The sequence below is a fragment of the Hyperolius riggenbachi genome, chromosome 4, assembly GCF_040937935.1.
Source record: "Hyperolius riggenbachi isolate aHypRig1 chromosome 4, aHypRig1.pri, whole genome shotgun sequence".
NCBI lineage: Eukaryota > Metazoa > Chordata > Amphibia > Anura > Hyperoliidae > Hyperolius > Hyperolius riggenbachi.
Window position 1 is genome coordinate 194080624 of NC_090649.1, and position 25078 is coordinate 194105701.

A 25078-nucleotide genomic window follows, 5' to 3' on the forward strand; every position below is an offset into this window, starting at 1 on the left:
ACAGGTTTTTGTGACCCTAGGCTATGACCTCTTCGGCCTAGGACTGCATTGAACGTGACCCACGCATTGTGCGCATTCTGGACAACACCAATTACTGGGTTTATACCCTTCTGGATCCACGGTACAAACACAATGTTCCAAAACTGCTTGAAGAAAGAGTCCGACAGGGCAAAATGGAAGAATACCAGCAGGCCCTTGTGGAGACTTTAAAGAGGAGATTGACATCCTCCCCCTCCTCTAGCCAGTTGTTCGCCGACAGACTGACTTCCGCAAACCCAGGACGACCAGGAGGGCAGCAAACAACACAAGCCGCAGCTAGTGCCCAAAAGGGAATGGTATCGGCAGTGTCCTTGGAGTGGAAAAATTTTCTGACACCCATGCAGCAGCACACAGAACAGCAAGCGTGCAGATCCACCTCCAACACCGATCGCCTGGAGAAGATGGTCAAGGACTACATGTCAGATGGCATAGCTGTGTTGAACAATCCATCTGCACCCTTCAACTATTGGGTATCGAAGCTAGACACCTGGCACAAACTGGCAATGTACGCAATAGAGGTGCTGGCTTGCCCGGCAGCCAGCGTTATGTCGGAACGCTGTTTCAGTGCTGCCGGAGGCATTGTCACAGATCGGCGTATCCGCCTCTCCACAGAAAATGCAGACCGTCTGACTCAAATTAAAATGAATCAATCCTGGATTGGAAACGACTACGCAACACTCCCGGACCCCAACCAAGTAACATGAACAATGAACATCTGTGATGGGTTAGCGTTTCCGGTCCCTGTTTATTGAACCTCTCATCTGTATTACATTTATGACTGCATGGCGACAAAATGCAAATTGCTATCCGCACGCTTCTTGTCCTCATGCAAGGCCTGGGTTGTTGTGTCTCAAAGCGTGGCCTTCTCCTCCTGCGCCACCCTCCTCCTGTTCCATCACGTGTGTTGCTGCTGGGTTAGCGTTACCAGTCCCTTTTCCTGGAACCTCTTATATGTATTACATTTATGACTGCATGCCGACAAAAAGCATGTTACCTGTGCAAAGAAAACAGACATTTCCCGCATTTAAAAGACAGTTTTCCCTTTGAAACTTTAAAATCGATTTTCTCAAAAACTATAAGCTCTTTTTGCTAAATTTTTTTCCCTCTTGTACCCACTCCCAAGGTGCATATACCCTGTAAATTTGGGGTATGTAGCATATAAGGAGGCTTTACAAAGCACGAAAGTTCGGGTCCCCCTTGACTTCCATTATGTTCGGAGTTCGGCTCGAACACCCGAACATCGCGGCCATGTTCGGCCCGAACCCGAACATCTAGATGCTCGCCCAACACTACACGTGACCCGTTCGGCCAATCACAGCGCTAGCCGAACGTTCGGGTAACGTTCGGCCATGCGCTCTTAGTTCGGCCATATGGCCGAACAGTTTGGCCGAACACCATCAGGTGTTCGGCCGAACTCGAACATCACTCGAACAGGGTGATGTTCTGCAGAACCCGAACAGTGGCGAACACTGTTCGCCCAACACTACCGCCAGAGCATCACATGCTGAACGGGGGTCAGTCCATTCTCCTGCTTGCACGGGGGAGTGGCATTGTGGCATCTAGGAATCTTTGCAGAGCAGGGGAAAACAATCTGGCTGGCTGGCAACACTAGGGGGACAGAATGCAGCAGAGGCAGAGCAGAGGGGTCGCTTGATACTCAGCTACAAGTCAGAAATTTAGGTCTGACGTGATTATAAGTCGACCCCCTACTTCACAAAAGTAGATCAAAACTAATTTTCTCGACTTATAGCTGAGTATATACGGTATTTACTTGTACCAGTCTAGTACTCGCAGAGAAGCATGTGATTATTTTGATTTGTTGAGACCATTTGTTAGGCTCTGATTTGTTGTGATCACCTTTTGCTTTGGCACATGATTTCCATGAATTTTGGTACACACAAGCAACACTACTAAAATCAAATCACTTACAATCATTCTAATTTTGCCTTACTTACTGCACAGTGCAGTGGTGTTCATTTTTGACACAAAAATTGGATCCTTCATAGTTTCAAGGAGCTTCCTTAAAGTGAAGCCAAGGCACAAATAAACTGATGAGGAATGTATTTATTCTTCTACACGTAAAAATGACCTTTTTTTTAATAGCCCATGGTTTTATTTTATATTTAAACATTTACAAAGTAGATTGAATGTTTTATTGTCTCTGATCAACCATTAAGTGTCAGAGTTAAAATACATGAACTAGTGACCCTTTTCTATCTCTCCTCTGCCTACAGAAGTTTTATTCTGCTGGAAAAACTTTTATGATTGTAATTTGTTTATTAGTGAAATTTATTATAGTCCCCACACATACCGACACAACAGAACCTGTCACTTGCATGCCTGAAAATAAACTCATTTAGGCAGCAAAATAAAAATAGAAAAACAACCTGGTTATTAACATGTTTTGCACTGTACATACACAGGTTTATTTCATTATGTCACATGCCGCTAAAGATGGCCCAAACTGTTCGCCAGCAAACAGGATTCTGAAAACTTCCGCTTTTCACATTCGTGGCGAACATTTCGCATGTTCGACCCGCCCCCTATACATCATCATTTATCTAAACTTTGACCCTTACCTCACAGTCAGCAGAAACTTGGCAGCCAATCAGTTAGTACCCCCTCCTGGACCACCCACCCCCCTATTAAAATGCAATTGTGGTGGCCAGATTGGATTCATTCTCTGGCTGCAGTGATAGTGAGAGCAGGGTCAGACTTGCTGCAGATAGGTACCCTTGCATATTGTATCATATCATAAGCACAGTCACACCTTGGGGAACAATAGCATAATCAGCTTATGTTCACCAATCTGGGTTACTATATAATGCCATGTGCTGCTGGAATGTGGAATCACATTATCTTGCTTGAGAGTGTCCTGAATATGACCACAATGGCCAGAAACGGTTGAGCCTTTAGTTATACTCTTTTACTCTTGTAAACTGCAATTTGTTGAATTTACTACATTGTGCATTAATTCTACTTTTATATTTTCACAGATATTGAATCCATTTTACTTTTTTGAAGTGTACTCCATAAGTGTATGGCTGGCAACTGGCTATATTGAATATTCTATGGCTATACTAATGATGACAGTTTTGTCTGTTCTTGCAACCATTTACCTCTTAAGGATGGTAAATATGATTTTTCAGCTTTTATTTGTTCACATTTTATCGTACATTTTTTTAAAAATGATCTTGAATTGTGTCCCTTTTCTTCACTCCTATAGCAATCTGTTAAACTGCATCATATGGTGGAATCCCATAACAACGTTAGGGTGACTGTCCTTCAAAGAAAAGGAGGTAAGAAGCATAAATGGCGATTACAGTCAAATAGCTACATACACTTTTGAAACATAGAAAATAGCAATTGTTCTTCCTACCCAAGATCTGTGAAATAACACACATGCTTACGAGCTGTGTCTAACACAGCAACAGGACTGAATGTCTATTGGCAACAGGGCCGCCAACAGAAATTCTGGGGCTCCTCACACATCATCAGGCCTGGGCCCTTCCCCCACACATTAGTATAAAATCTGTGGAATCCCCTGCAGATTAGGTACAGGTGTCCCCCAGTATAGGATAGCTAGGTACAGGTGTCCCCCGGGATGGGCTAGCAAGGTACAGGTGTCGCCCAGTATAGGCTAGCTAGGTATGAGTGAGAGACAGGAGGTAGGGGGAGAGAAACGGGAGGAAGAGAGAGAGAGAGAGAGAGAGAGAGAGGAGGAAGAGACAGAGGGAAGAGAGAGAGACAGGGGGAAGAGACAGAGGGAAGAGAGAGACAGGAGGAAGAGACAGAGGAGAGAGAGACAGAAAGAAGAGACAGAGGAGAGAGAGAGACAGAAAGAAGAGACAGAGGAGAAAGAGAAACAGGAGGAAGAGACAGAGGAGAAAGAGAGACAGGAGGAAGAGATAGAGGAGAGACAGAGAGAACAAGACAGAGGAGAGAGAGGCAGGAGGAAGAAAAAGAGGAGAGAGGGAGACAGGAGGAAGAGACAGAGAGAACAAGACAGAGGAGAGAGAAAAACAGGAGTAAGAGACAGAGGGGAGAGCGAGACAGGAGGAAGAGAGAGCTGAGAGAGACAGAGAAAGAGACAGAGAAGAGAAAGAGACATGAGGAAGAGACAGAGAGAATGAGACAGAGCAGAGAGAGAGAGAGACAGGAGGAAGAAACAGAGGAGAGACAGAGAGAACAAGACAGAGGGGAGAGAGAGACAGGAGGAAGAGACAGAGGAGAGACCGAGAGAACAAGACAGAGGGGAGAGAGAGAGACAAGAGGAAGAGACAGAGGAGATAGACAGAGAGAATGGCACAGAGGAGAGAGAGAGAGAGAGAGAAAAGAGAGAGAGAGAGGCAGGAGGAAGAGAGAGACAGGAGGAAGAGACAGAGAAAGAAGAAAGAGAAAGCGAGAGAGACAGTAAAGGAGACAGGAGGAAGAAAGAGGGGTGAGAAAGAGACAGGAGAGAGAGGCAGGAGGAAGAAACAGAGGAGAGAGAGAGAGAGAGACAGAAGATAGAGAGAGACCGGAGGAAGAGACAGAGGTGAGAGAGAGGAGGATGAGAGAGAGATAAGAGGAAGAGACAGAAAAAGAGAGAGACAGGAGGAAGAGAGAGATGAGAGAGACAGAAGAAAGAGACAGGAGGAAGAGAGTGTGGAGAGAGACAGAAAAAGAGACAGTAGAGAGAGAGACAGTGGGAAGAGAGAGCTGAAAGAGACAGAAGAGAGAGAGGCAGGAGGGAGAGACAGAAAAGAGAGATAGACAAGAGGAAGAGAGAGCTGAGAGAGACAGAAGAGAGCAACAGGAGGAAGAGAGAGTGGAGAGAGGGAGAGAAAGATACAGAAGAGAGAGAGACAGGAGTAAGAGAAAGCTGAAAGTGACAGAAGAGAGAGAGGCAGGAGGAAGAGACAGAGAAAGTGAGGACAGGAGAAAGAAAGAGAGGAGGACGAGACAAATAAGAGAAACAGACAGATCCAGCCGTGGTGTCTGGAGGTGGTGTGCCTGGAGTGGACGGTGGCCCTTCTGGTCGGGAGATGAGCAGTGGCAAAGAAGCGGTGGCATCTAGCTCTTATTGTGGCCTGACCTCTCCTGGCCATGGAGTGGCCACGTGCTTCACTCCTGCGTCAGGGTCCTGTGCAGCCAGTCCACCGGGAATGGAGCCGAGCATCCCAGCTGTGACGAGCTCTAGCTCTCTGGCTGTGTTGCAGTCCTGGGGGGCTCAGAAGATCCTGTTTCGGTCCTCAGACCAGGCATGTCGAGTTTATGACCACAGCCATCTGATGCTGGGGCCACCGGCATCATGTGGGCCATCAGCTGGGGCCTCCCACATGACGAGCTGGCTCTTGGCCCTCAGAACGAATGCTGGGGAGCCAGAGCCCAGGGAGCCAAGGCACGATTGCCGATCTGATGGCGTGGGGGAGTTGGAAGGAGCTTCTGCCGCAATCCATGGCCTTGTTACTGCAGCGGCCATGTGGCTGTGGATACACTCTCAGATGCCATGTGGGGGGCGGGGAGGCCCGGGCCCGTCACAATAGTGCTGGTTTCCCCCTTGATGGTGGCCCTGATTGGCAACTTGTATGGTCACAGCAGATCAAATGTATGATCTATAGTGTCTGTCCATATACATTTTTGGGTACTTATCCATTACCCGGGCGCATCCGGCAGGTGGCGGTAATTCCATTCATACTTCACGTAACAAAAGTGTTAATGTAAAGGATGGTATTGTGTTTTAAGTGGCCGTCTCACTGCGGCCAAATGTATTGTAAACATTGAGTTAATGGAATTAAAATGAAGCCGGCGGCAATGTAACAGATGAAGCCGCCAGCTTCGGCTCTCACTCTCCTCCCCCTTGCCCTCTCTCTTCTATACAATACTGGCAGCCGGCGGGGACATGCGTGTCCCCCCCAGAGTCGTTCATTGTGGCAGGGTATCATGGTTGTTTGCTTGAGATAAACGACTCTGGGGGGACACACGTGCCCCCCCCCCCCCCCGGCTGCCAGAGTTCTATAGGAGAGCAAGGCAAGGGCAAGGTGGAGTCAAGCGAGACACCTGTTACATTGCCGCAGTGTAACGGCTCTCACTCTCCTCCCCCTTGCCCCCTCTCTTCTATACAATACTGGCAGCCGGCGGGGACATGCGTGTCCCCCCCAGAGTCGTTCATTGTGGCAGGGTATCATGGTTGTTTGCTTGAGATGAACGACTCTGGGGGACACACGTGTCCCCCCCCCCCCAGCTGCCAGAGTTCTATAGGAGAGCAAGGCAAGGGCAAGGTGGAGTCAAGCGTGACACCTGTTACACTGCCGCAGTGTAACGATTGTGGAATTATTCCCGTGGTCAGCGCACAGGATGCGCGCTGACACTGCAGAAATCCCCCACAAGCGTATAATCTGAGAGAACCCAGCAATAGTGCTATGCACCTGTAGAGGGGAATTCCTGCCAGAAGATAGAACTGTGGAGTGTAGAGAACAGATCCTCTGCACAGCCACAGATGCCAGAGAGGAATTGTACGAGGGGAAGCGATGCAGGGCAAGATAGCCCTTAAAGAGAGAGAGCACAGAGACAGGGTGTATGTGTGTCCACCAATCTAGTCGCCAGAGCGATGATGAACACACAACCGAGAAGACCAAGTGGGAAAGCAATTGCAAGATATGGCGATTGCTAACAGCGACACAAGACTGAATAAGCACAGATAAGGAATGTATGTATGTCCACCAATCTAGTCGCCAACCAGCGACGGCGAACACACAACAGTGAAAACCAAGTGAGAACGCAATCGCAAGAGATGCGATTGCCAATAAGAGTGAGCACAGGGACAGAATGTATGTGTGTGCACCAATCTAGTCGCCAACCAGCGATGGTGAACACACAACAGCATAAACAAAGTAGGAACGCAATCGCAAGAGTGGCGATTGCCAATAGTGACACAAGACAGAGTAAAGGTTAAACACAGGAGCAGAGAGAAAGGCACAGCATATCATACAATTAGAATGTCAACGAAAATAACAAACGCAATAGCTAAACGCGGTCACCGCGCGTTAGGCGCAACAGCGACAATCGCGTTTACGGCGCGGTCTCCGCACGTTAAGCGCAACAGAGACAAGCACGTCACCCTGACTAACGAATGAACACAAATGAACAAATAACAGGAACGCTTGCTAAACGGCTGCCTTACCGCAGACAACCGAAAGCGTTTGCTCCAGACAGACAGGCGAACGGAAAACAGGAATAGGTCAGATAAAATCCACCGCTCTTCCGCCAGAGCGAGTGTGATCCGGGTTCAGGGATAGAACAGGAAGGATCCACTGCTCTTTCGGCAAGAGAGAGTGTGAACCAAGTAAAGAAACAAAGCTAGTAGGATCCACTGCTCTTTTCCACCAGAGCAAGTGTGATCCAAGTACAGAAACGGAACTAGTAAGATCCACTGCTCTTTTCCACCAGAGCAAGTGTGATCCAAGTACAGAAACAGAGTTAGCAGGATCCACTGCTCTTTTCCACCAGAGCAAGTGTGATCCAAGTACAGAAACAGAGCTAGCAGGATTCACTGCTCTTTTCAACCAGAGCAAGTGTGATCCGAGTACAGGAATAGGCCTAGCAGGATCCACTGCTCTTTCCGCCAGAGCGAGTGCAATCGCAAGGACAAGACAAGACAAACAATACAGATAATACAACCTGACTGCACTAGAAGGATTGCCTAGTGCAGTCCCCAGGAATTACTCTAAGATAATCTTTAGCAAACAATAGCAAGGCTGACACTCAAGGAGTGTATTAGTGGTAACAAATCATCATGACCAGCAAAGGATTGCGGGATCACATGGTATTTATGCTGCAAGCCTTCAAAGGAGGCGGCTAGGCAATTTGCATGACAAACGCATGCAAATTCCTCAGCAGCAGAGCAGGTCTGAAACTTGCAAAGTAAAGACAGGTCTCTCTTCCAGAGACCTGCAGCCCACAGACTTGAGGAATGGTCAAACAGCTGTCTGCCTGTGCAGCCAGCTGAGCGGATCATTACAGTACCCCCTGAAGACTCATGAAGGTCGGGACAGCCCGACTAGGCCCACTTACAGAGGTAATCCTCCCGAAACCGACCTCATCGGAAGCAGAAGCCACCGAAACAAGTCAGTACTACAAATCTCAGCGTAACACCCAGCAGAACTGTGAATGCCCGAGAAGACCCTATCGACACCCTCCGAGCCATGCCCACCACCTTCCAGGGATCGTCCAAAATACCAAACCTGCCACAATACCTATTTGAAGTGTCTCTTTCCACAGAGAAGCCACTGTTGATCTCATCCAGGGTACCAGTAAATATTTCTCCCAGAATCTCCCAGAACACATTGAAGCTCCGCAGAGATCCCAAGAGGGCAGAACGATCACCAGGCTCACATGGAGAACTACCAAGAACCCCTATGGAACCAATGACAATTCCGGATTCAGGATTACCAGGACAAGTATCAAGATCAGGGCTTTCAGGGACCACTTCTGGGCATGCAAGCAGGCAGGCAATATCAGAACATGTCTCCACTGAGGAAGCATCTGAGCATGCTGGCAACCGAGACACACTTGGGCTTTCTGGGTCACAGAGCACATCGGGGTACACTAGCACAAGAGAAACCTCAGGACATGTCGAGGAACTGCCAACCTCAAAGTCCGTCACGACAAGATCAAAACCAAAACCAGGCAGAGAATCATCACGAGTAGTGGTCACAAGCACTGGACTTACAAAAGAAGTCTTGGACTCAGACTTAGAAATTTCCGTGACTGTAGTGGTATCCAACCAACACTCATCATTGACTACGCATGACTGAAGCTCCCCAAGAGCTGCAAAAGTAGTCAATATAGCAGCAATGCCTACTGAAGTGGGCAACACCTCAGGTGGCCCTGCGGGACAGGAGGCACCTCCTAAAAGTTCTGCACCCTTTGGGAGCAAGTCAAAGACCTCCAGAACAACAGACAAAAGCTCAGGAGCATCGTTTCCCAAGTTCTCTGACAAAGAAATCAAGGATTCTGAACTATCCATATTACAGGGCAAAACATCAGATACATTTTGCGGACAGAGCAAATGTCCCAGGGATGGTTCTACAATCCGCTGAGACTGAATTTTATCTTCATGAACAGGAATATTTACTGGAACACACACTGACTCCCTAACTCTAATCTCACTGCACACAGAATTCTGCATAGCAGTTAAACTAGACTGCAATTCCAAAATGGCAGAAAAACAGGTGAGAATGGTAGCAATACCTAGATGAGCCTCTAGGGTCACTGCAGGAGATTTTATGCAAGGCAATATTGACTCATCCAGAGTACAGGGTGGAGAGTTAACACCAGCCTCTGAGCAAGAAAGGGACTCACAAATGTCAGTGCGAGTGGACATCATGGTTTTATTCATGGTACAGGGCAGGCTCCCAGAGATCTTCTCTGGACAAGGCAAAGATTCCCCAGGATCAGATTCGCAAAACCAAAGTGCTGTCTCACCCTTAGACTCGGCTAACAATGTTGAATCCGAGGAGTCAGAACGCAAAATTTGCAAATCCAAAATCGCTTTAGATTGTGAAATTGACGCTTCCTTAGCGCAAACGTCCGCAGTCTGTGGACCAGACTGCAAGGTGTTTAGGACAGAAACTCTGGAGCAACTGTCATCAGGCAACGGGCCTTTACAGGTGTGAACAGAGTGGGACATAGATTCATATGCAGATGAAGTTGCGACAACAACAGGAGAAACTTTATTAGACATATTAATTTTACTTTTGATGCTGCATAGTTTAGGAATTTTCCCCATAGCAGGATCATAGATGAAAGGTCTTAAAGATCTGTCTTTAATTGACAAGGGATCCCACATATCTTTGACAAAACTGACACATTTATGTTGATCACAATCTGCAGAAACAGGAGAGAATCTTTCAGAATTCACACAGGTGTCCACCAGCATAGTACACCCATTCATTTCAGATCGCACAGTGTCTAAACTCACTTGCTTTACCCCAGAAAGACAGGAACAATCATCAGACAACGATGTCGCTTTATTGGAGTCAATTGGTTGGTGTGTGTGCAATTCATCCAAAATCGTCTGCCACACGCCAATCAGCGAATCCACAAAACATTCGTCACACTCATCAGATCCAATCAAAGCGTACACCGACTCAACACAAGCATTAAGAATCCTCTCGCTTTTTGCGATGTAAAAATCGCAAAATGCTTTCCAATCAAACTCGAACTCCTCCATCAAAGCCCCAATATCCCATGAAGCAAATGGGGGCTCAAACAAGCCTGTATCAAGGTAAGATTCATATGGATTGGGATCAGGAATATATATAGATTTTCTTACACCTTTAATATACCAAATAATTCTACCTATCATAGGCTTCACATATGCTTTAGCCTGGGGCAACAACGCCTGAGACTGAGAAGTCTCTCTGAATTCATTACATTCGAGGGTTTTACACATTTCAGACTTTACAGAAGTAATTTCTTTATTTGTAGTTGCTATGGGCAACGGATTTTTCCGCTTGGAAGTTTTCCTAGATTTTCTTTTTTCTGTTTCAGCCGCTACAAGTGGCTGCTGTCTAGATACCAGGGAGCTGTTACTGCATTTATTATCAAACTGGATGGTTTTGCATGAAGGGGATAGAACAGCTGACTGATTAGCAGATACATACTCATCAAGCACGGGTGGTAAGCAAGGCAGCTTAAACCAGTGGAAAAAAAATCAGTGTAAGAAACTGATAAAAATTATCCTCTCAGGAATTGCTTTTCAATACCTCATAAGCCTACACAAACAGATCTCCTTGCAATAGCGTATAAGCGAATTGGAGAGCTGACGTGGGCAGGTCAGTAATTTGAAAGGTAGGATTCAGCAAAAATCTTACACATTCAGCAAGGAAGTCTTCCTTGGTTTCAGAGTCTAGTCTTTTGAAGCTCTTAAAGATATTAGAACCAAATTCGACAAAAACGTACAAATCGGAAATTCCCTCTACACTGGGAATTTCGGTTTGGCTGGTCATACTGTAACGATTGTGGAATTATTCCCGTGGTCAGCGCACAGGATGCACGCTGACACTGCGGAAATCCCCCACAAGCGTATAATCTGAGAGAACCCAGCAATAGTGCTATGCACCTGTAGAGGGGTATTCCTGCCGGCAGATGGAGCTGTGGAGTGTAGAGAACAGATCCTCTGAACAGCCACAGATGCCAGAGAGGAATTGTACGAGGGGAAGCGATGCAGGGCAAGATAGCCCTTAAAGAGAGAGAGCACAGAGACAGGGTGTATGTGTGTCCACCAATCTAGTCGCCAGAGCGATGATGAACACACAACCGAGAAGACCAGGTGGGAAAGCAATCACAAGATATGGCGATTGCTAACAGCGACACAAGACTGAATAAGCACAGATATGGAATGTATGTATGTCCACCAATCTAGTCGCCAACCAGCGACGGCGAACACACAACAGTGAAAACCAAGTGAGAACGCAATCACAAGAGATGCGATTGCCAATGAGAATGAGCACAGGGACAGAATGTATGTGTGTGCACCAATCTAGTCGCCAACCAGCGACGGTGAACACACAACAGCATAAACAAAGTAGGAACGCAATCGCAAGAGTGGCGATTGCCAATAGTGACACAAGACAGAGTAAAGGTTAAACACAGGAGCAGAGAGAAAGGCACAGCATATCATACAATTATAATGTCAACGAAAATAACAAACGCAATACCTAAACGCGGTCACCGCGCGTTAGGCGCAACAGCAACAAGCGCGTTTACGGCGCAGTCTCCGCACGTTAAGCGCAACAGAGACAAGCACGCCACCCTGACTAACGATTGAACACAAATAAACAAATAACAGGAATGCTTGCCAAACGGCTGCCTTACCGCAGACAACCGCAAGCGTTTGCTCCAGACAGGCAGACGAATGGAAAACAGGAATTGGTCAGATAAGATCCACTGCTCTTCCGCCAGAGCGAGTGCGATCCGGGTTCAGGGATAGGACAGGAAGGATCCACTGCTCTTTCCGCCAGAGCGAGTGCAATCGCAAGGACAAGACAAGACAAACAATACAGATAATACAACCTGACTGCACTAGAAGGATTGCCTAGTGCAGTCCCCAGGAATTACTCTAAGATAATCTTTAGCAAACAATAGCAAGGCTGACACTTAAGGAGTGTATTAGTGGTTACAAACCATCATGACCAGCAAAGGATTGCGGGATCACATGGTATTTATGCTGCAAGCCTTCAAAGGAGGCGGCTAGGCAATTTGCATGACAAACGCATGCAAATTCCTCAGCAGCAGAGCAGGTCTGAAACTTGCAAAGTGAAGACAGGTCTCTCTTCCAGAGACCTGCAGTCCACAGACTTGACGAATGGTCAAACAGCTGTCTGCCTGTGCAGCCAGCTGAGCGGATCATTACATGCCGGCTTCATTTTAATTCCATTAACTAACTGTTTACAATACAGTTGGCCGCAGCGAGATGGCCACTTAAAACACAAATACCATCGTTTACATTAACACTTTTGTTACGTGAAGTATGAATGGAATTACCGCCACCTGCCGGATGCGCCCGGCTAATGGATAAGTACCCATTTTTGTATGCATCGGTGCCCATTGTAGTATGCTTTTTGATAACAGACAACAAGGGAAACCTGATTTGAGAATTGTTGATATTTATGTCATGTCTGATGTATATTAAAATCACTAGTGAGAACAGTTATAGACTGTTTCTATAGACTTTGCTGTGGCCACCAGCATAAGTAATACATGGGATGTCCTGAAAAGCCATACAAGATGGGACAACAGGGACAATGGCCTCAATTCTGGTAGCTATGTGCGGTAAAAATACATTAAATTACATTTAAAATTAGCTGTTTACCTCCCATTACAAAAATTACCCATATAAAAAAAAAAAACTACAATTAAAAAGATTAAAAAAAACATAAATAGTTACCTAAGGGTCTGAACTTTTTGAATATGCATGTCAAAAGAATGTATTAATATAATTTTTTAAATTATAAGCTTGTAAATATTGATGGACGCAAATTGAAAAAATGCACCTTTATTTCCAAATAAAATATAGGTGCCATAAATTGTGATAGGGACATAATTTAAATGGTGTAATAACCGGGACAAATAAGCAAATAAAATACATGGGTTTTAATCACAGTAGCATCTATTAATTTCAAACTATAATGGCCAAAAACTGAGAAATAATTAATTTTTTTTTCAATTTCTTTCTTAATCTTCCTGTTAAAATGGATTTAGAATAAATTCTTAGCAAAATGTACAACCCAAAGAAAGCCCAATTAGTGGTGGAAAAAACAAGATATGGATCATTTCATTGCGATAAGTAGTGATAAAGTTATTGGCGAATGAATGGTGAAAGTTTCTTGGATGCATAAGGTGAAACTACACTGTAGGCTGAAGTGGTTAATAGTAGTCTAATTGCCTTTCATAACAACCTCTCCATCACAGGTTTCTTGATGATGTAATTTGTAATGACAGCATCTTCTCTATCAATGTACTCTTGGCTTTTCAAGATATAAAATAAAGTTACATGGTACATGGTGAATAAGAAAGGTGATCCAACACAGGAATTTTTTTTCATGAAAATATTGCCATACAGAGATTGCATTGTGGGCTGAAGCATTGCCCTGATGCAGGATCCGAACATTCATCCACAATTTCATCTTTGTGTACATGCTCTCTGTTTGGTTATGATTTCATTGTAGATGTGATGGTTGACAAACACTATCTTTCTGAATAGTAACCATTTCCAATGTCATTCTTGCTTGTGGCCATCTGTCTTTCTGCATAATTTAGTCAATTGTTTTGATGGTTTCTTCAGTTTCCTGTTATGCTAGGATGTCTTAACCTGTCATTATTTTGCATGTCTTCCAGCCAATCATGGAAACATTCCTACCACTTAAAAGCCTATGTACTGCTCTTACATTCTTCTTCACAAATGTCTTTGAACAAGCTATCACTTTCTTGCATTTCAAGTTAAACAAGAAACGTAATGCTGGTACACTTACTGTTCCATTTAGTAAAAAAGCATTTCTGTATAAGTGACAATACATTATCTGGCTGGGTCACTGGACTATACTGTAAGATGACCAGCACATGCATGGCAACAGCAATTGCAAGGTTATTAGATGTATAAATGTATGTCCTTGCTCTATATTTAGTATTTATCAACAATTAGCAGTGAATCCCATTAACTACTTACGGACCAAGGTGATTGAAATCTGTGCACTGTTTTGGTGGTTACTTGGCTGGCAGGGCGTAGGCTTTAATCACCACCACAGTGCGCATCCGCCGTTTTCATCACTCCCCGCTAATCTCGCCGCTGAATCCCTGCCGTGTCCTGTCGCAGATCACTTGCTCTGCCTCTCTCTATGACGGCAGAGCCCTATGAGCCCGTCAAGAGCTAATTTCATTGGCTCCTGGCCGTGTCTATCTATGTAAGCAACTCCCATTGGCTTACATTGATAGACACGTTCAGGAGCCAATGAAAGCGGCTCCTGACCGGCTCACATGACTCTGCCGTCATAGAGACGATAGAGTGGATGTCAGGAGGATCCCGGCATGCGGCTGTTGCGGCGGGTATATCCAGCAATTTGTCTGGATTCCGTCGGTATTGTACCAGCGGTCTCTGGTCCTTAAGGGGGCAGAGACCGCTGGTACTTAAGTTAAGTGGTTAAATTCAGTATTATTTTTTAGACATGTTCATTTGTGATCCTGAACTTTATAGCCATAAGTCATCAGCTGCACTCAAATATGGCATACAGAGTTTAAGATTTGACCACTATTATAAGGTAGAAGAAAGGAAATAGTTTAATGATAATACATTTTATTTTTTCAGAGGTTGAAGAAATACAATCCAAATACCTGGTTCCAGGAGATGTCATTATTTTATCAGAGAAGAAAATCTATCTGCCTTGTGATGCTATACTTCTATCAGGCGGTTGTGTTATAAATGAAAGCATGCTAACAGGTACAGTACAATACAATAATGTGAAAAGCAATAAACAAAACAGATTTGCCTCTGATTCCAGCTGGAAAACTTGTGCATTTGTTGTTAGTAAGGTCTCACCCCCTATTCCCTTGTTTGTTTAATGTACATTCCTTTAAAGAGTACATTTTCTTCTTAAATACAAATTTGAGTTTTGAAAAGAAAACATACACACACAAGCACTTAATTGGGAATGCATACTGTGCAAGGATTTCTGCAAACATAAATTCAATGTTCTTACATTGGGTGTATTCACAGAGACAAACACAGCTTTTATAGATGATTTCTAACAGCAAAATATTTATAATGTGGGTGTGTTGGCACAGCAGGTTTACCTGTTCTGCATAACTAAACAATCAAAAAGAAGTTGAGTTTGTCTGTGTTAGTCTGACTACCGACATGAAAACATTTGTCTGATGTCAGAAGTAATTGAGGTGTGTTATTGGTTTTCCAAGAAGATTTCAGCTGCATTCTAATTGAACAACTAGGTAAACAGTATTTTTTAAAATAACAAGGGTGTAACAATGTAACAATAGCTCCGGTGACCCCTGCAATTCCAGGAGGAGGGGCGGGGCTGTGCGGCCTGCTCCTCCTCCCTTTTCCCACCCCCATGTGGAGTAGTGCAGGGAGTGGTGAATATTTACCTGCTGCAGGTCTCCTCCATGCAACACAACTGCATACTCTCTCACTCTCACTGCTGTGATCACAATACTGTGCAAGTCACGTGATTGGGAGCCAGAGGAGAGTGTGCAGCTGGGAAGCATGGAGGAGCCCTAAAAAGATAGAGCAGGTAAATATTAACCAGTTCCAGATTTCTGCTACGTATATATACGCCCCTGTGTTTACCTTTAGCAGATAAGGGGCGTATATATACGCACTGTTTACTCACCGCCGCCAATCGCGATTCCAGCGCCGTTTCCGCCGCATCCCCGTTCTTCTGTGTTCAGGGCATGAGAATAATCCATTCTCAGCCCTGATCCCCATGCCGATATGAATGGGAGAGAGAGCATCTCTCATTCATAACCCCAAGGAAACTGTTACAAACAGTTTCGTTTCTACCTGCTGTAAACAGCAGACAGTGAGCTAAGTGTAGTGCCATCTTGTGGCCAAAAAGTAAAATACAACCATATACACCCCAATATACCATAATACACTCTTACATTTGAACATTTATTTAAATATTTACTATTGTTAAACCCCTTCCACCCCTAACCCATAGTTACCAAAATAAAACTTGTAAATAAAAAATAAAAAAAATGACAACATTAACCTTCCTGGCGGTAAGCCCGAACTGAGTTCGGGCTATGCCGCCGGAAGGCACCGCTCAGGCCCCGCTGGGCCGATTTGCATAATTTTTTTTTTGCTGCACGCAGCTAGCACTTTGCTAGCTGCGTGCAGTGCCCGATCGCCGCCGCTACCCGCCGATCCGCCGCAATTCCTCTCGCCGCGGCCGCCCCCCCCCCCAGACCCCGTGCGCTGCCTGGCCAATCAGTGCCAGGCAGCGCTATGGGGCAGATCGGAGTCCCCTCTGACGTCACGACGTCGATGACGTCGGTGACGTCATCCCGCCCGTCGCCATGGCGACGGGGGAAGCCCTCCAGGAGATCCCGTTCTTTGAACGGGATCTCCGGATCTCCGATCGCCGGCGGCGATCGGAGGGGCTGGGGGGATGCCGCTGAGCAGCGGCTATCATGTAGCGAGACTTTGTCTCGCTACATGAAAAAAAAAAAAAAAATTTTTAAAAAAAGATTTGCTGCCCCCTGGCGATTTTTTTGCAAACCGCCAGGAGGGTTAAAAAAAAAACCTACATAAATAGTTACCTTAGGGACTTTTTAAATATGTATGTCATGTCGATATATTAATGTTGCTTTTGTAAATAAAAGCCGATAATTAGGTTTATAGTATAAAAAAACACTAAACTGAAAAAATACACCTCTGTTTCCAAATAAAATATTATCGCCATACGTTGTACTAGGGACGCAATTTAAGTATTGTAATTAACGGGACAAATGGGACTTTTTTTTTAAACTACAATGGCTGAAAACTAAGAAATTATGAATTTTTGCAATTTTCTCTTCTTCTTCTCTGTAAAATGCATATATAATAAAATAATTCTTAGCAAAAAGTATAGCCCAAAGAAAGCCTAATTTGTCCCGCAAAAAATAATACATAGATCGTTTCAGTGTGTTAAGTAGTCATAAAGTTATTGGCGAATGAATGGGAGGTGCGTTATGTGAAAATTACTCTGGTCTTGAAGTGGAAAAAACCTGTGGTAGGGAAGTGGTTAACCATAACCAATTTCTGCACTACTCTGCATGGTGAGAGGGGCTGGTGGGGGATGGTTTGTATGTATGTGAGGGGAGGGGGCGGAGCATTTTTTATATTTTTTTTTTCTTTATTGGCTGGCTGTACTTGTGGAGCAAGGGGGTGTTGAGGGGCCTATGGTCCCAGGGGGTCCCATGCTATCTTTTTGTGAAGGGAGGGAAATACATTCTAGTTACACCCCTCAAGGGAATACATTTTATTGCCTTCATAATTACTTTTAGGTTCCCTTTTGAAGGAATCATCAGGCACTAATAATATGAAAGCATATTCTTATCATGATAGGGTAGTAGTCTGAAGAATTACTGTTATCTGTTACACTCTGTGTTGTAAAGTACATATTTTTTCAAACATCTGAAGCACACAAGAATACAAAAATCACAGTAACTCAATTGTTTAAAAAACAAAATAGAGCAAAGCAGCTTATGGTACCACTCCTACGTAGTTCACCCTTCAGTCTGCAACTCTCTCTTTTCAGCCCTGCTAGTTTAGATGATGTGGTCTCTCTCAATTTGCCATCCGCTGTGCAGTACATTCACTCAGCCTAATCTCCTTTGTTTTATTTTTACATGTTTGCTACATCCTGACCCCAGGACTGACTGAACTGTTTAATCTTTTCCTCTCAGATGGAATTTCTCCCTCAGCTTTCAAATATGTAATAATTCTTCCAATACTGAAGAAATCCTTTGTTTGACCCCTTGTTCTCTCTAGCTGCCATCACAGCCCACTTCTTCCACATGCTTGAGTGCCTTATTATTACACAAAATATTTACAGACATTTGCCACTTGATCGTCTGGTTTTAAACCCACAAGCTCAATTCAAACAGCTCTCCCAAAAGTCCTCAGTGCCGAGTTACAAGACCGTTTTTCTCTTCTTTTCTTGAATCTTCTCTATGCTTTTGACTCTGTTGATCACTTTCATCTGCCTTACCTTGCTTTGTTTCTTAATTATACAACCACTCATTCCAAGTCTCATTCCAGGCTCAGCTTTTGAACCTGTACTCATTTATTTCTCCACTTTCTCTTTTGTGAACTTCCTCCAGGCCAATATACCGTTTGTATGCATATGAATCGCACATTTTCATAATCTTAAGGTGGCCACTAATGACACAATTTGCTGATTGATCGATTACGAATAATTCTTCATATGAACGATCATAAATGACTGTTTAGGACCACTAATGGACAAAAATCTCCTAATCAGTCCAATCAGATTGATGGGATGGAACCGAAATTCTGATCAATTTCATTTATCTGATCGGATTGGTTAGAAGATTTTTGTTCATTAGTGGTCCCAAATGATCATTTGCGATCGTTCATACGAAGAATCGTTTGTAATTGATCGTTCAGCAAATTTTATCATTAGTGGCCACCTTTAGGAATGAGTTATGAGCCTAAAATAACAGGAACTATATATAAATGAATCAGGTGAACAGGAAGTAAATACTCATATTTGTGTCTTGTGCAGTCAGAGAGCAGCTATGAATTGATGTATATCTGTCTACATAACTTGATGATAAATTGGGTTTTGTCATGCTTGGTTAAGATTTGGTAAAGGAAAAACATTTTTTTAAAATATTTGTATATTGTAGCCTGTGTTGTTGACACTAGACGCAGCAATGACTCATAAAAGTCATAACAAAAACTGTGGTAAAGTGGCGATGTAAACAACCTGAACCTAAGTGACATTCCATTTCCTCTGTCTGGTCTTGCGTAATCATTGTTGTAAACTATATATTCTGCTGTCCTTATACCGCATGGCAGTTTTGATGTTTGTTCAATAAACTACTTTAAAGGACCACTACAGCAAAAAAAAGTAAGCAGTTAAAATCGGACATTAATGACAGGTTTTGAACAAGTCCATCTCTTCATGCAGGACTCTCAGGGTTTTCTTTGTTTTCAAAAGCATTTCCTAAATAGCAGTTTAACTTCCAAAATAGTAAGATACCAGCCAGCCTCCCTACTTGCTTGCACACTATTTTGCCACTTAGTCTTAGCAACTGACGTTCAGGGAATGCTTCTGAAAACAATGAAAACCTTGAGAATCCCCCATGAGAAGATGGATTAGTCCAAAACCTGTCAGTTCTGTCACATTTTAACTGCTTACTTTTTTCCCCAGAGGGGTCCTTAAAAGTCAACATAGGCCTCAATTCACGGAGCTTTATCAAACACTTTATCAAACGTTTGATAATTTATCTCCTGGGTAAAATCTAATTTTGAGTTCACTAAGGTGTTATAGATTTATCGAATGTTTTATCGATGAAATGATCAATAAATCTATAACACCTTAGTGAATTCAAAATTAGATTTTACCATGAGGAAAATTATCAAACGTTTGAAAAAGTGTTTGATAAAGTTCTGTGAATTGAGGCCATAGCCTTCATTTTCTAACCATTATCTATTACTAGCTGATGGCCCGGCATTGCTTGGGTATGTATTTGGCTGGTGTTGGCTCCACCTACTTTTTCTGATCCTAACACACAATTACTCAATTACTCAATGACCTAGTTTGTGAGCTTTGCGGTCTTTGGCATCGATAATTTGCATTGAAATTAAACAAATATGATTGGCTGTTTGTGGTTCCATTCCATTTTCTGAATTTTAAAGCCAGTCACCCAGTGACCAAATGTACCAGGTTTAAGGCTTGTGCCATTAACAGTGCAAGAATGGCAGCAATTAAATATTCCCCTTGGAAATCAATAGGTGAATTTTGATTGTTTTTTGTAGGCTCCACCCACTTTTCTAAATATTAATCCCAGTCACCCAGTGACCAACTGTGCAAAGTTTGAGAACCCTACCATTAACAGTGTAAGAGTGGCTGCAGTTTACATTTTCCCAGTGAAATGTGTATTTGTCTCCGCCCACTTTTTGGTTATGAGGATAAAAAGTATCCTATATGTTATTCCTGGTAATGTACTATGTATGTGCCAAATTTTATTCAAATCCATTCAGCTATTGTTGCGTGATTGAGTAACAAACATCCACACTTTTGCATTTATAATATTAGTAAGATAACTATGTACCATTTTTCTTTCTCCTTCTACCTACTTTCTGTATTAGGTCCCTAGATTTGAGTCAGGGTTATATTAAACTAGGACTGAATCCTACCCTTTCTCATAGTGCATTGCAACCCTCAACCAAAGAGTTTTCTTTATAATTATTTAGCATGAGAAAGGGAAGGGTTCAGTTCTAGTTTAGTACAAATCTAATATACATCCCCTATAGAGCTTCTCTTTCATGTTAGTTAAAGAGGAACTCTAGTGAAAATAATTTAATATAAAAAGGTGCTTAATTTTTACAATAATTATGTATAAATGATTTAGTCAGTGTTTGCTCATTGTAAAATCTTTCCTTTCCCAGATTCACATTCTGACATGTATTACATGGTGACATTGTTACTGTGGGCAGATTATGTAGCTGTTCTGGCTTTAACAGACAGCTATAAACAGCCATTTCCTGTGTGTGTCATTGTTACATTGTGGCAGTTTGCCCAGAGTACCATACGGTACCAGAGCCTCTTGTGGGAGGGGTTTCAGCACAAAATCAGTCATACAGCGCCCCCTGATGGTCTGTTTGTGAAAATCATTATATTTTTCATGTAAAAGTGGGTATCAGCTACTGATTGGGATAAAGTTCAATTCTTGGTCGGAGTTTCTCTTTAAGTAGTACATGGTGTAACTATATTTGTTGTCTGTCCCCGGTTACTTTTTATAGATTTTTTTTTTCTATCAAAAATTGATTCAATGTTTATAGCTTCCTATCCCTCTGGAAGGTCTTTCATTGTTTTTTAGTTAAATCATATCGCCTCTCTACACCCGCTTATCTGTTCTACACCCGCTTATCTGTGGTGGTACTGCCAGGCTCTGTCCTTGGGCCTTTTCTTTTTTTCATCTATGTGCATGGCCTCAGCAACTTAATTGTATTGCATTCTACTCTATTCACCACTTCTCTATTCACCACACCATAAGATGTAATGCACATTGTTCTGGTTACTGCAGTTTAGAAAACATACCCTTATATGTGAAAAGCTATATGATATTTCAAAACATGGGAAGAATATTTACAGTGATAAAAATATGAAAAGGGTAATTTTATGTCAATTTTGATAGATGCCTTAGGTTTTCTGTTTTCAGATTCCACTGGATCTTCATTCATTAATATCTGTATTGCAAAACCTTTTGAGTACATTTTAAATGGAACTGCAGGTCACTTTTGGCAACTTTTCTATTTATTTATTTATTTTTAGCTTTCATAATAGTGTATTTTTAAATGGCATACCTTCCCCAAAAATCTCTTATCTCCTTGTTCCTCATGAGGTTGGTATTACAACAACAGCTGAGTTGGAAAGTTTTCCACCTAAACCACGGCTGCCCAAACTTTTTAGACAAATTACCTACAATTTTTGCCGAACCCCTCTCGCCAAATGTTCAGATCTTCTTGAGACACTGTGGCTAGCACATTTGCTGCTGTTACCAGTGGTTCTTACTGCTGCAGACACAGTGGTGGCTGCTAATCAGTGGCTGTTACTGCTGCCACCGTAGTGGCACTTGCTAACTGGTGACTCTTATTACTGCTGGCACAATGGCAGCTACTAATCATTAGCTTTTACTGCTGTAGACACAGTGGAGACTGCTGATTAGTGGCTGTTACTGCTGCAGGCGCAGTGGCAGCTTCTAATCAATGGCTGTTAATGCTGCTGGTACAGTGGCGACTGCTAGTTCATGGATACTGCAGGTGTTGGCATAGTAGTGGCTGCTAATTAGTGGCTGTTACTGCTGCCACAGTTGCGGCTGCTAATCAGAGGCTTATTCTACTGGTGGCACTGTGGCAGCTACTAATCAGTGGCTGTTGCTGCTGATGGCACAGTAGTGGCTGACAATGAGTTGTGTTCAGTGCTACTGGCACAGTGGTGCCTGCGGCTGGCGCAGCGACAGCTGAGGCTGGCATAGTGGAGGTTACTGTTGGCAAAGAGGCGACAGCTGCTGGCACAGTGGTGGCTGCTAATTGGTGGCTGCTTCAGGAACAGGGTGGCTGTTGCTATAGCGGGCCCACTCCTCTTTCCCTCCTTCACTCACCAAGTTGGAAGTTCTGTACTCCCCTCCACTTGTCCTCTTCCTCCTCACCATGCTAGGGCATCACAGGCATCAGTTGTTGTAATGATGTGGCTGGTGAGCAGCTCCACTTTGTGTCCAGGAAGCCACTGCTCTTCCAACTGAAGTTGCTACTCTGTCTCCCCCTCCACTCCTCCTCCCTTCAGACACCAACAGTTGTAATGATGTGGCTGGCGAGCAAAGTCACTTGGTATGCAGGAAGTTGGTGCTCTTTCACCTGTAATTGCTGCTCTGCCCCCCCCCCCCCCCTCCAATCTCCTGTAGTCACATAGCATTAGCTATACTTAACTTAATCCTGTGTTTCCCACTGGAGAAAAGGGCCTCAACAAATGTATGTCAGTGGTTTCTGTCCTGGACGTTTTTTTTCTATCTCAGTCCATTATTTCCCTGCCTTCTTTATTTCTTCCTCCACACTTCTTCTCTAATTTGTCTTTGGTCTTCCTCTTTTTCTGCAAAGAGTAGGGCCAATCCATCTTTATTTTCTGTGTTTGATCTGCAAGTCCACTTGTTGTTCTTGGGTTCTTTCCCACAACTCTTTATTTGATATTAAACTTGGCCACCAGGTGTTTATTATTATTCTAAGGCAGTGGTTTATAAAGGTTTGGAGTCTTTTTTGTTATCTCTGCTGTCACCTTCCATGTCTCACATCCATACAGAAGGACTGTCTTCACGTTACTCTGGAATATTCTCAGTTTGTTTTTTGTGGAAATATCATGGGATCTCCAAATTTGATACAGTTGTACAAAGGCTGCATTCGCCTTCTTGATTCTGCATTTAACATCAACACTGGCACCACCATCCATTGTCATCAAGCTGCCCAGATACTAAAACTCAGTCACAGTATCTATATGTTTTCCATACACCTGAAACTTTTTGTTTAGGCATTTAGGATCCATGTTGCTGTTTAATCGCATCTCTTTACTTTTCTTACAGTTAATTATCAGACCTACCTTCCTGCTCTCCTCTAGTAGATGGGCTAACTTTATTTCCATATGTTGGCATTAGCTATAAGATTACAAAAAATGGCAGCCAGAGTATGAACTGTTTAGACTCCGGGGGCCTATTTTTTTTTTTTTGTAGTATTGTAGCGAACACTATGGGTCTATAGGAGAGCGGAGGGGGGAAGACAGAGCTTCGGCTTCCTGAACACCAGCCACATAATAACATCTACTGATGCATGTGGCACCGCAGCAACAGCCAGCCTGCAGGCTGCATGCAATTGAAAGCTAAGCGGAGCTTTGGGGGCCACTAGAAAAAGCTTGGCGGGCTACAGATGGCCCATGGGCCGAACACCCCTGACTCATACAATACCAGACTGCATGGTCCAGACTGCATAGTCCATGACAGGACAGAAATCTTTTCCCCGTTTTGCCCTCTTAAAGCCCTTTTGTCCACATCAAATACAATAAGAATCAGAATCAATTTATTTGGCCAAATAGGTTTGCACTTGCAAGGAATTTGACTTGGCAGTAGCTTAACAGATACAAACAAAACAATACAAGGGCATACAGTATACAAGGGCCTCATCCTAACCTCATGCTAAGAGAGGTGAGGGTAACTATCTAGACCCCAGGGGTTGATTTACATGGAAATCTGGAAGCCCCTTATTAATCTGACACTCCACCACAGATTTGGAATTAATATAAAGGTGCATCAGCAACCCCTTACCCATTCATGTGTTCATGCAGAAAGTTAAAACCAAATAGAGGCATACACGGGGAGAGGGGGGGGGGGGGGGACAAAAACAAATATCTTTTATTAAACAATGCTTATTATTAATGATCCCACACCAATGTTATTATTATTAATTTATAAAGTGCCAACATATTCTGTGGAGCTGTACAAAGTAAGAAATAAACTTGGGGTACATAATAATGCAGACAAATGGAATGCACTAATATGCAAAATACTTAAATAGTGACAAAATACAGAATTGATAATGACAGTGACAACAATAACATGATGAATAAAATGTATAATAAATTCCAAGGCACAAAAGGCGGAGAGAGCCCTGCCCTTGTGAGCTTACAATCTAAAGGAATAGGGGGAAAACAAAAGGTGGGATAGTATACAATAAACATTCAGAGAGGCAGTGTGTTTAGGATATCTAGTAGGAGTGCAATTTGGCTTTAGGACAAAGGGGGAAGTGGCCTAAGATAGAGCATATGCTTGTCGGAACAAGTGAGTTTTGAGCAAGCATTTAAAGGTAACAAAGGTCGGAGAGTGACGGATGTGTTGTGGGAGGGCATTCCAGTGGAGGGGTGAAGCACGTGCAAAATCTTGTATACGTGAATGCAAGGAAGTAATTCTAGATGAGGACAACAGCATGTCATGTGCAGATCTGAGATTACGATTGGGTTGGTGTCTGGAAACTAGTGAGGAGATGTACAGGGGAGAGATATTGTGGAGAGTTTTGTAGGTAAGGGATACGAGTTTAAACTGGATCCTCTGGTTAATTGGTAGCCAATGAAGAGCTTGACAGACAGGGTCAGCAAAGGAAGAATAAAAAGAAAGGTGAATGAGATGAGCAGCTGAGTTCAGTACAGATTGGAGCGGTGTCAGTCTGTTAGTTGATAGTCCACAAAGTAGTATAGTGTAGTAACAGTCC

General features: G+C 43.5%; 2 protein-coding genes across 3 annotated transcripts in view; one reads left to right on the forward strand and one right to left on the reverse strand.

Moving 5' to 3' along the window:
- The window catches only part of PLAAT1 (phospholipase A and acyltransferase 1), a 381602-nt gene that overhangs the window by 174810 nt on the left and 181714 nt on the right, over positions 1-25078 (reverse strand). The gene's annotated exons all lie outside the window — the stretch shown is intronic.
- LOC137571675 (probable cation-transporting ATPase 13A5) overlaps positions 1-25078 on the forward strand; it is a 247700-nt gene that overhangs the window by 76604 nt on the left and 146018 nt on the right. The window contains exons 7-9 of the mRNA XM_068281173.1: positions 3036-3170; positions 3266-3338; positions 14888-15019. Coding sequence (XP_068137274.1) covers positions 3036-3170; positions 3266-3338; positions 14888-15019 — 340 coding nt within the window. The remainder of the gene's footprint in view (positions 1-3035; positions 3171-3265; positions 3339-14887; positions 15020-25078) is intronic.